At 41.0% G+C, this 12,335-nt stretch overlaps 1 protein-coding gene across 1 annotated transcript; it reads right to left on the bottom strand.

Moving 5' to 3' along the window:
• Window positions 1-231: 231 nt before the first annotated feature.
• On the bottom strand, window positions 232-708 carry LOC108287778 (60S ribosomal protein L22-like). The gene has a single exon (XM_037730586.1). The coding sequence runs from the start codon at window positions 682-684 to the stop codon at window positions 298-300; it is 387 nt and encodes a 128-aa protein (XP_037586514.1). The 5' UTR covers window positions 685-708; the 3' UTR covers window positions 232-297.
• Between the last annotated feature and the right edge of the window lie 11,627 nt (window positions 709-12,335).

Below are 12,335 nucleotides of genomic sequence, written 5' to 3'. Positions count from 1 at the left end.
TTTTGCTGCTAGCATTGAAAGCTTCTATTAATCTGTCAGTTTTACATTATTTGTAAATAATATCTTTTATAGAGAGCTTTCTCATTGTTGATGCTCTAAAGTTATACTACAGTGAGTTTAATATTTTGTCAATTTCTCTTTCTTGTTGAAGCTTCAATTAGATGTTTTTGTTGGAACTCCATTTTATAACATTTTAAATACCATTTTTTAATTCTTTTGGCTGACAATTTCTTTTTTTTTTTTTGGTTCCTAAGTTTTATTCAAGAACACATACAAAATATTCCAAATAAATGAAATTTAATCCTCATCTTCCTCCTCTTCTTCGTCCTGGTTAATCTGGAAGTAACGTAATTCGTAACTCTCTTTGCTGTTAGCAACTACGCGCAACCAATCACGTAGATTATTCTTCTTCAAATATTTTTTGGTGAGATATTTCAAATACCTTTTGGAGAAAGGCACCTCAGACGTCACGGTGATCTTGCTCCTGCTCCTTTCGATGGTCACCACCCCTCCACCAAGGTTCCCGGCTTTTCCGTTCACTTTGATCCTTTCTTGCAAAAACTGCTCAAAATTGGCAGCATCCATGATTCCATCTTCTACAGGGTGGGTGCAATCAAGAGTGAACTTCAGAACCTGCTTCTTTTTTTTGCCCCCCTTCTCCACAAGCTTTTTCACGGGAGCCATGGCGGCAGCGGAGGCAGAAAGGGAGATGTGGCTGACAATTTCTGAGATTACTTCTAGGTCACTCCTTTGATTAGCTGTGTTTTTTTGAATATTCAGCCCATTTGTTAACTTGAATTTTTTCAAGATATCTAATAGGACCATTCTTAGAACCATTTGTTTCTATTTCAAAAAGGATACTCTTTGCCGTTTAAACATATTCAATCTTTTAAGATTCTACCTCTGTAATTCCAACACTTGGGAGGCCAAGAAAGGCAGATCACCTGAGTTTGGGAGCTTGAGGCCAGACTGGCTCATGTGGTGAAACCTCATCTCTACTAAAACTACAAAATCTAGCTGGGACTGGTGGCATATGCCTGTAATCCCAGCTACTCAGGAGGCTGAGGCAGGAGAATTGCTTGAACCCGGGAGGCAGAGGTTGAAGTAGGCCAAGATCGTGCCATTGCACTCCAGCCTGGATGACAGTGAGACTCCATCTCCCCCAAAAAACCCCAAAGATTCTGTTTCAATTCTGATAATGTGTTTTTTTTTTATTGCATTTTAGGTTTTGGGGTACATGTGAAGAACATGCAAGATTGTTGCATAGGTACACACAAGGCAGTGTGATTTGCTGCCTTCCTCCTCTTCATGTATATCTGGCATTTCTTCCCATGCTATCTCTCCCCAACTCCCCACCCCCTGCTGTCCCTCCCCTATTTCCCCCCCAACAGAGAGGGGAGTGTGTGATGCTCCCCTCTCTGTGTCCATGTGTTCTCACTGTTCAACACCTGCCTATGAGTGAGAACATGTGTGTTTGATTATCTGTTCTTGTGTTTTCTTATTGGAATTGCTTCTATTATGTATTGGCTTTCCTCAAGTTTAAGTAGAAGCACTATTTATTATTTATTATTATTTATTATTTTATTATTTTATATAATATATATAATATTTATATTATATATATATATAATATATAATTTATATAATATATTTTATTATTATTATCAATATATAATATATTATTATTATATATTAATTATAATAATTATAATTAATATATTATTAATATTATATATAATATATAATATTTATATATTATATATAATATATAATTTATATAATATTTTATTATTATTTATTATTTATTATTAACAGAATACAAGATTTGAACATGTGCTATTGTAGCTACTTCATATTCATTAATGTAGTTAATCTTCTCAACTTTATAAAGTACTATTAACCCCATGTGATGGTTAATACTGAATGTCAACTTGATTGGATTGCATGATACAAAGTATTGATCCTCGGTGTGTGGGTGAGGATGTTGCCAAAGGAAATTGACATTTCAGTCAGTCAGCTGGGAAAGGCAGACCCACCCTTAATGTGTATGGACACAGTTTAATCATTTGCCAGCTTTGCTAGCTCAGCTAGAATATAAGCAGGAAGAAAATATGAAAAGAGACTGGCCTAGCCTCCCAGCCTACATCTTTCTCCCATGCTGGATGTTTCCTGCCATCAAACATCAGATTCCAATTTCTTCAGTTTTGGAATTCATACTGGGTCTCCTTGCTCCTCAGCCTGCAGATGGCCCATTGTGGGACCTTGTGATTTTATGGGTTAATACTTAATAAAATCCTCTTTATATATATATTCCATTAGTTCTGTCCCTTTAGAGAACCCTGACTAATACAGATTTTGGTACTGAGACTGGGGTAGTTCTAGAGGAACAGAATATTAAGGATGGAGTTCTTTCATTGGCTTTGGAGTTTCTGGAGTTGGCCGCTTAATATAATTAATTAGACCCCAGAATGCTAAGAACTCTACTCCTAATAGTATGGAGAAAACTGAGTCCTTGGCATGAACTGTTTAGAGAGTTATGCAAAATAAGTGCATTTGACACCTCTGGTTCATGGCTCATGAGAGGCAAGGAGTTTAGTGACTCTATATATAATACCTTTGACCATATGTGGAGAACCAAGGAACATAATAGCTGGTTGGCTGTCCCTAAGTTCAGTGGACAAAGTGAGGAAAGAAAATGATGAACTCAGGAATTCTATATTCCAGCTTCAGAAGCAGATACTGAGCTTCAAATCCACTAAGATTGCCCTGAGTGAGAGTCCTATCTCCTGCAGAGAAAGAGCTGAAATTTTGGAAAAACAGACACAAGCTCTTATCATGAGAATGGCTGACCTGCAATGAAAGTGCATGCACAGCCTCACCAGGTGTCTATTGTTAAAGTGCGGATATTGATTGGAAAAGAATGGGACCCTGCAACTTGGAAGGGGGATGTGTGGGAGGACCCTTATGAAACTGGGGACACTGAGCTTGTAAACTCTGATGGAACTTTTCTGCCAGAAGAAACAGCTTCACCATTCTGAGTAGTGGCCATATCCCCTCCCTGGCCCATGCTGCCATCAGCCTTTCCACCTTTGTCTGAGGAGATAAACCCTGAGCTACCTGAGGCAACAGTGATGGCCTCCTGAGGGAGTTGCCAGGGAAGATAATGTTGATTCTCCTCAGGAGCCACCCCCAATACCCCTGTTTGCTTCTAGACCTATAATTAGACTAAAGTCCTGGCAGGTTCCTAGAGGTGAGGTTGAGACTGTGACCCATGAGAAGGTGGGCTACATTCGAAAAGAACTGCTTGGGTTTTCTAATTTATATGAACAAAAATCTGGAGAACAGGCATGGTGGATATTAATGGTGTGGGATAATGGTGGAAGGAACATAAAGTTGGATCAGGCTAAATTTATTAATTTGATCCCATTAAGTAGGGGCCCTACACTTAATGTTGCAGCTCAATGGGAGCTACTTAATTTATGCAAGAAGAAAACATCTAGGTTTAATGGAAAAAAAGACTAATTCTAATTATGAAAACAGAATTCCAGCCCCTCAACCAATTTCTAGACTTGAGCCAGTTTATGGGTACAGAACTCCCTGAATGAAGGGGAGGCTTGGTCCCCTTAAGGACCCCCACTACGTTACCAACAATTTATGCAGTGAATCTCACTTCCTTCCTCAAGGAGACTTCCAGCCTTTACCAAAGTAACAGTGCCTTGGGGAAAGGGAAATGATCAGACATTTTGGAGGCTACTAGACACTGGCTCTGAGTTGACATTGATTCCGGGGGACCCAAAACATCATTGTTGGTCCTTCAGTTAAAGTAAGGGCTTATGGAGGTCAGGGAAGTAATGGAGTTTTAGCACAGGTCTGACTTACAGTAGGTCCAGTGGGTCCCCAGACTCATCCTGTGGTCATTTCCCCAGTGCAAGAAGGCATAATTGGCATAGACATAATTAGCAGCTGGCAGAACCCCCACGTTGGCTCCTTGACTGGTAGGGTGAGAAGCATTAAGGTGGGAAAGGTCAAACGGAAGCCATTAGAGCTGCCTCTATCTACAAGAATAGTAAATCAAAAACAATATCCCATCTCTGGAGGGATTGTGGAGATTAGTGCCACCATCAAGTACTTGAAAGACGCAGGGGTGATGATTCCCACCACATCCCCATTCAACTCTCCCATATGGCCTGTGCAGAAGACAGATGGATCTTGGAGAATGACAGCGGATTATCGTAAGCTTAACCAAGTGGTGACTCCCATTGCAGCTGCTGTACCAGATGTGGACCCCAAGTTCTTCAGTTTTGGAACTCGGACTGTCTCTCCTTGCTTCTCAGCCTGCAGAGAGCCTATTGTGGGACCTTGTGATTATGTGGGTTAATACTGAATAAAATCCTTTATATATATATCTATTCTATTAATTCTGTGCCTCTAGAAAACCTTAATATACTCCACTTTACAGATGACCCAACTGAGGCAATGAAGAGGTAAAAACTCAAGGCCAAGGAGTTAATAAGTTTTGGAGCCTGCACACAATCCCATTGAGCCCCTATTTCTTCCTAGTCATTTGAGGCCCTGAGAAACCTGATTGAAGCTTGCATGCTCATTCTTTGCTCCTGAAAATAATTACATTAGTAGCTAATTGGCTTACAGTGCAATGGATAGAGGCATCCACACATTTAGCTGCAAAGCATTAATTACCTCTGTGTACCCTCCTGCAGCCCACACCTACCCCTGACTATGAAAAGGCACTGCACATCCTTCAGGTGAAGGTCACCTTTTCTAGACCAAGAATTGTTTTTAATCTTAGCTCTGCATTTGATATGAAGGAACCCCTATTATAAATTTAAAGTACATATACAAATAAGAAGAGAACATTAAGAAGTGAGATTTCACCACTTAATTTCTATTACATCCACTTGTACTGCTTCCATTTACCAAAGCCTGACTCTGGGTGTCAAGGTGGGGTAGGGACATGGTAGAGGAAAGATTTTTTTTTTAACTTAATGCACTCACCATCTCAGGAAGCTTTTTATACCAAATCCACACTGCCGTTGGAGCACAATCTGCTTACACATAATTATAATGCAAAGCAGATTTATTCGGATGCATAGCAAAGAGGGTTAGTAAGCTATTTAAGAAGGAAAGCAGCCTTCAGGCAAGTGGAACAGATCAGGACTTAAGCAGCTGACTCTGGGATCACTACAATGGGAAGACTTGCTGTACTGCCTTCAGAAGTTAAGTCTCTTCACCTGTTGTCTTAGCAGATTTTTCAGATGGGCCTTTCTGTTGGAGAAACTCTTCTACTATCTTCTGTTGGTGCTCCAAAAAAGCTATGCTTACTCCCTGTTTATGTAGGAACTCCATTACGATGTTTACGAGCTATAGAAATAAAACAAGGAAGCACCCACATTAAGGGCCACATCTGCAACAAGAAGCTACCCATCTTCTAGCCCAGGGACCAGCAGTCCTGGAAGCATGTCAGAAATTCAAAATCTCAGGTTCCACCCCAGATCTACTAAACCAACCATTTTAAGAGAGACTAGGTGATTCGTATGCCTACTGAAGATCCAACAGCACTCATCTAAGATATTCAAGACCTTTGAATATCAGCATCTGCTTCCAATGGGTATGAGTATTAGGTTGTCTCATCAAAAGCACAGGTTATTTTAAGTAACAGGCTTCTACAGCAATGGTTTTCAATCCTGACTATTTGAATCACAGAGATTTTGAGTAGCTCCCCAGACCTATTCCTAAAGATTGAAATTGAAGTGATCTGGCATAAGGCTCTGGCACTTGTGCCATTTCAGAGCGCCTCATTGAGTCCAATATGTATCTAGAGTTGAGAGCTATTGCACTAGGCCCATTTTCTTCACTTCGACTTCCTGAGAAGCTAGGGGGTTAGAAAGACGTTACCACGTTGAGGTAGAGTGTTTACCAATAACCAGGAAGACTTCAGAGAAGTCTGTATTGTAATAGACCACCACTAACATCTACTTTTGCAGTGACAGTCTAGGACAGCAGTTCTCAAATTGTGGCCATCAGCCAGCAGCATCACCACCCAGACTTGTTAGAAATACATTCTTGAGACCCATATAAAACCAACCCAATAAAACACTTTTGGGGGTGAGCCTAGAAGTTTGTTTTAGTAAGCCCTCCAAGGGATTCTTGTGCTCAGTAAATCTTAAGCATTTCTGGTTTAGGAGATTTACAAGCCAGCAGCAACAAAACCATTGTTTGGTTTTATTTTATAGAGCGCATTACTCCTGGGAAGATGTTTTCACTGTATACTAAGTTTCATTTTTCCTTACCAGGACAACTGTCTTCCTACTCCCAAACTACTAGAAATAAGTTTGCAGACCTCCTTGGAGGGAAACAAACACATGTTGTGTGATTTGTTGCCTTGATCATATTTCCCAGAAGCAAATCATAAACCAGAAGTAAAAGATGACACTATCAGAACCAGTTAACTACTTACCTCAGTTTCTTCATCCTTAGAAGCTGTGGTTTTCAGGTCTTGTAGGACATCGGTTAATATGTTCTCCAACTGCACAGCACATTTCAGGGCTTGTAGGCCACTTCCCCAGTTATCTATGTCAGGCCTCTGTTGGAGAGGAATAGGAGAGTCGCTTTTCTACTTCAAACACGGTTTTGTTGCATTCTGCTTCCTGTGTAGGACCATGACTAGATTTGCGCAATGTAATGGTCTCCAAACTTTGAGATGCAACGGAATCAGCTGAGAATCTTAAATGTTAATGCTTGACTCTCAACCACAGACCCTGTGACTTAATTGGGGTATGGGATGCTACATGGGCATCATGATTTTTAAAAGATTCCCAGGTGATTTTAATGTGCTACAGAGCAAGGGTACTACTAGCACAGGTACCCTTACAAGTATTCCATTAGCTTTGGAATTGTACGATGGTGGTCCAACAGTTATTAGCAGACATTTACTTCTTTTTATAAAGCTGGAGTTTAAAAAAAAAAAACAAAAAAAAACCTTAGGAAAATTAGGTATGTCCTGGATGTAATATTCCCAAATAAGTTTCAGGTTGTTTGAAGTGTGTGCCCGGACAAAAAAAAAAGTTTGTTTCACTGCTTTAAAGAGACAGCCATATTAAATACCTGAACATGTATCTGAATTAGATTAACAATCTGAAATAGGATGCTAACACCTCTGGGAACAAGGCATTAGAATAGAGCTTCTTGAACTACACATACCATTAGGATCATCTGAAGAGCTTAAGATATAGCCCTTTGGGCCTATGTCTGGGGTGAGAGCCATAAATTTGCATTTCTAATGAGTCCCCAGGTGATACTGACAACCTAGAGGCCACACTTTGTGAAGCTCATTAAGACAAGCCAAACGAGCATTTAATGGCCACAATTTACCCCAAATGATGTTGACATATACTTGCTCTCAACGTCAGTTAGTTGCTGAGAAGCCCATGTTGGAACATGAGTAACCTAAGAAGTTAGTAGCAACTAACCAGTTTAGTTTAATTCTCTAGACCTGGCAAAGGCCCCACAGAAGTCATCATAAAGTTTGACATTCACCTTAATAACCGGAAGGCAGATCATACTCTCACGTTTTCTTAGATATCTTAGGAACCGCTTTGCATGCTCCCTTTTCATCTCAGCCTGCTCCGAGAAGAACTTGGCAAAAGGAGGTATTCCCGTATCTTCAGTGTAGTAACAGGCCTGGTCAAATATAAGAAGAGGGGGAAGCTGAGGGTGAGATAAAGTAGTTTTAAGACCCGACTCTCACACAAACTCACTTTGTTGTCTCAGTGGTTGTCCAGGAAGAGGCCTTCTTTGGTCAGTCTTGGGGCTGTTTGTTCTTTGACCTCCAGAAGGCTCTAGCTGTACCCCAGAACTGAGTCTACCTCAAAGATCAGCTATGCAGTCCCAATATGCTGGTGCCTAATGTTTTACTCTTATGGCCTCTTTAAGGGTTATATTTTTTAACTTAGATGCGAGAACTTAGATCTTTTAATTTTGTAGATATTGACAAGTATAGCATAAATCCACATTTTAAAAACACACTTCATCAATCCTAACACATCCATATTAATTTTGAAATAGTGTATCGGTATAAAACGGTTTATTCAGTCTGTCACCAGTGTTTGATGCCCGTGTAGTTTTGATAGGGAAAGAACTGCAACTTTCCCTATCAAAGCCCACAGCTTGTAATCCTAGGTCTGCAGAGAACCAATACCCCAACCACTGAATCGCTGCTTTGTCTGCTATTTGACCACCAATCTGGCCATAACCACTATTATTAAGGAGATAGAAGATATATTTTCACCCAGAGCTAAAATATTCCTCTCAGTTGCTCAAGAACCCATACTAACCATGGATAAATAAACATCACTGGCAAGCAGCTCATAAGCTGCTACGCGGTTAATAGCAACTTTACACTCTTCAGAGATGGGAACGTGGGCCTCGTGTTCCATCTCAGCTTTAGGGAATTCCAGCCATAAGAAGTAACACCTACTCAGGTAAGGGATTTCTTAAATACTAACAGGAATATAGCCAGCCAGCGTCTTACAAGATGGAATTCCCTTCAGGTGAGATTAACAGCTACTAATCTACCAATGAGCACATTGTTTCCAGATGAAAGAACAAATCAAGTCAGAGAAAATAGTGAAGACAAAGGAGGTTAGCGCTCTTACTGTCCCAGTCAGTGTTCAGTGTTTTCTCTCTTCTCTCTGATTGTGGTTTGAGAAGACTGTTATATTTCATGAACAGTAAGATATTAACAGAAGGGATGCGTTACCTTTAATTGTTTTCCTTTCTTCAGAAACCATTATGGCAAGGCATGCTGGATCCAATGGCAAATCTAAAAAGACTGGGTAAAATGCATTTTGTCTATGAGGGACCATACATCTCCCTCCTTTCTCCGTAAGACCCCAACACACTGGGATATGATGGGAGTTCTGAGATGTCAACAGCACATTCAGCGAGGGGAATAGTGCTGGGAATACTCTGAACCCCTCTGTGGTGACTAAGCAACCCCAAGCTTCTGGAAGAATTGGCAAAACCCAAGCTATCTGAAATAACAAGAAGAAATTGTTGTTGATTTTTAACCTGTAAATTCTCTTAGAATTTGGTTTTCCTGAAACGAGTTATTTGCTTTGTGATGCTTGTTACTGTACCAATTATATTTGAGAAAATGAAGGACAATGTGAAATGCCGAGCTGTAACTTGTAACTTTGGCTCTGCTGAGCATCAACGTGTAACTTTGGCTCTGCTGAACTGTTCTGGTAAAAACAGGAACTCTGTGAAAGGAACTAACCACGTAGCTTGACTGCCGGAGAGAGATGACAGCGCATAATGGGCTTCTCGTTGCAGAGAGCCTATAAACCGAAGTGTAATGGAGAGGCTTATTACCTGAATTCCTTTCCCAGGAAAGGCATATTGATTAGGGCCCTGGAAAGGGGATGCGACCCTTATGGAGAGCCTATAAATGGACTCGTGAGGGGCGTCTGTCTCTGTGGTTGAGATAAGGATGTAAAAGTCTTTCTTCTCCCGCTGCTCCTCCAGGCCTGCGTGGAGCCCCCGCCTCTTGCAGTTTTTGTGGTCAGGCTGGTTGTCCTGTGTCAGATCCTGTTCTCCCTGTAGCTGGGAGCCCAATATGTTCTTGCTGATAATCATAAGGTTATGTTTAATCTATATTCTTGCTAAGGTGTATGATTTCTATGTTGACACACAGTTATCTTTACATTGTTCTGCTTTTATAATACCACGTTGTGATTTTTGTGTGCCAGTTTTTGCAAATGTATTCTTTTTGTATAATTATCACTGAAACTTTGCATAACCTCGCTCCCCCTCTCCTATTGAAAGAGCACAATAAAATACAGGTTTTCAGGGGGATGTCAGACACCCACGGAGCAGCATTATGTGGTGTCTTCCCTGGGCCCAGCTTTAAGGAAAATTTTTTCTTGTCTCTCTTTTTTACCCACCACTCGATCACTTTGAGACATCTTAAACCCAGATTGATGTATTGGGAGCTGGTCTCACCAATATAATAGGGCAGATTTAATTAATAAATTGGCCTTGGAAACTGAACAAGCATGTAGAGAAGTAGAAATGGAAGAAGGGCATTCCACCTGGAAAACAAGCCACACAGGCTGTAAATATGAGACGTGTTAGTGGTTTCTCCAATCTATAGAAGACTTCTCCAGTTGGGAACCTTTGGCCCTTCCTTATACTGTATCCCAAAGGTCCCCACCTGCCGCAACATACACCTTAATTTGCATCCTTTGAGGGCAAAGACTGTTTTACTTGTTTTGGTGTATGTACAGCCATAATTGAGTGTTTTGTAAATGATATATGCTGAAACAGTGTTGACTAAATAAAATATATATTTTGTGTGTAAGTGAAGTGCAAGATTTCTCATGATGAGTCTGCTTGAACCTAAGTAGAAGTGGCAGGTCATCAAAGTCTACCTCTTGAGGCAAGGAGGAGTGAGGCAGCCTCCTGAGAACTTTTATTCCCCAACCCTGCTCTTGTCCCCAGTTGGATTTAATGCCTTAGTTCCAAGAAGAGAGAGGTGCTTTAAGTCAGTGGTTCTCAAAGAGTAACTTGCATATGAATCACAATGGGGCTGTGGTTAAAATGCAGATTCTGATTGTGGAGACCTGAGAGTCTGCATTTCTTTTTTTTTGGCACTACACACTGGGGCCTGTTGGGGGGAAATGGGGGAGGGATGGGGGGTGGGGAGGTGGGGAGAGATAGCATGGGGAGAAATGCCAGATGTAGGTGAAGGTGAGGAAGGCAGCAAATCACACTGCCATGTGTGTACCTATGCAACAATCCTGCATGTTCTTCACATGTACCCCCAAACCTAAAATGCAATAAAAAAAAAAGAAAAAAAAAAAGAGAGTCTGCATTTCTAACAATGCTGCCGACTGCTTTGGTGCAAGGCCCACACTTTGAGTAGCAAGGGTTTAAGTACATTCCTAAAAAGCTTTTTCAGTAAAAATTCCATAAAACGGAAATGGCACTACTGGGAACCCTCTAATAGGACAGGAAAAGGAAACAGTCTCTGCTGCTTCTCCACAGACTCCTGCATTGCTTGGCATGTGAGAGTTCCCAGGACCATCATGCAGCATCCCAGGGGAGGCGGCAGTACCAGGACACTCTGCAGTATCCAGCCTATGAAGTTACTGCAGGTGAAGAGGAAAGAAAGTGATAACTCACCAGATAATTAACATTTTTTTTTCACAGTATATGTAAAACATTACCTCCACTCCCTTCAAAATTTGGGGAAATTTTCAGGAGATTAGGATCCTATGTGAGCAGATGAACAAGTGTCAATGAAATCTGAGGTATTCCTGTTACTATTAAATCTACAAGACAGTAAATCTGAACGATACTGACTTTACTTACTGGGAGATGTTAAGAGGGTTTGGATGTTTCTGGATGATCTATTATATTCTTCCATGTAAACATTCCAGGATTCCATCATTCCACCTAGGCCAAAACAGTGCTGGATACATATGAATAAACTATCCCTGTTTGATATGGTTTGGATATTTGCTCTTTCCAAATCTCATGTTGAAATTTGATCTCCAGTATTGGAGGTGGGGCCTACCAGGAGCTGTTTGGGTCAGGAATGGCTTGGTGCCCTCCCTGTGGTAATGACTCCATGGCAGATCTGATTGTTAAAAAGACTCTGGGACCTCCCTTTCCTCTTGGTCTTGCTCCCCCTCTTGCCATGTGATTTGCTGGCTCCCCTTGCCTTCCATGATGAGTAAAAGCTTTTTGAGACCCTCACCAGGAGCAGATGGTGGCACCATGCTTCTTGTACAACTGTCAGCCAAATAAACCTCCTTTCTTTATAAATTATACAGCCTCAGGTATTCCTTTATGGCAGCACAAAATGAACATTCTATTCTTGTGGTTTGATATTATTAAGAAATATTACTATCTGACTACTTAAAACTGACCTTAGCAATTTGTAGAAAAAAAGCATGGGGCCAGGCACAGTGGCTTACCACCTGTAATCCTTGCACTTTGGGAGGCCAAGGTGGGTCAATCATCTGAGGCCAGGAGTTTGAGACCAGCCTGGCCAACACGGCACAACCACATCACTACAAAAAACACAAAAAATTAGCCAGGCCTGGTGGGGTGCACCTGTAGTCCCAGCTACTTGGGAGGTTGAAGCAGGAGAATTGCTTGAACCCGGGAGGTGGAAGGTGCAATGAACTGAGATGGCACCATCTGCACTCCAGCCTGGGTGACAAGAGCAATACTCAAAAAAAAAAGAATATCAGAAAATACAAACTTTCATGTGTGTTCAGGTAATACATATGTTTTTTTTTTTTTTTTTT

This window comes from Cebus imitator, unplaced genomic scaffold (assembly GCF_001604975.1).
Source record: "Cebus imitator isolate Cc_AM_T3 unplaced genomic scaffold, Cebus_imitator-1.0 Scaffold354, whole genome shotgun sequence".
Classification (NCBI taxonomy): domain Eukaryota; kingdom Metazoa; phylum Chordata; class Mammalia; order Primates; family Cebidae; genus Cebus; species Cebus imitator.
The sequence above is the reverse complement of the archived record's forward strand: the minus strand, read 5'-3'. Positions and strand labels throughout refer to the sequence as shown.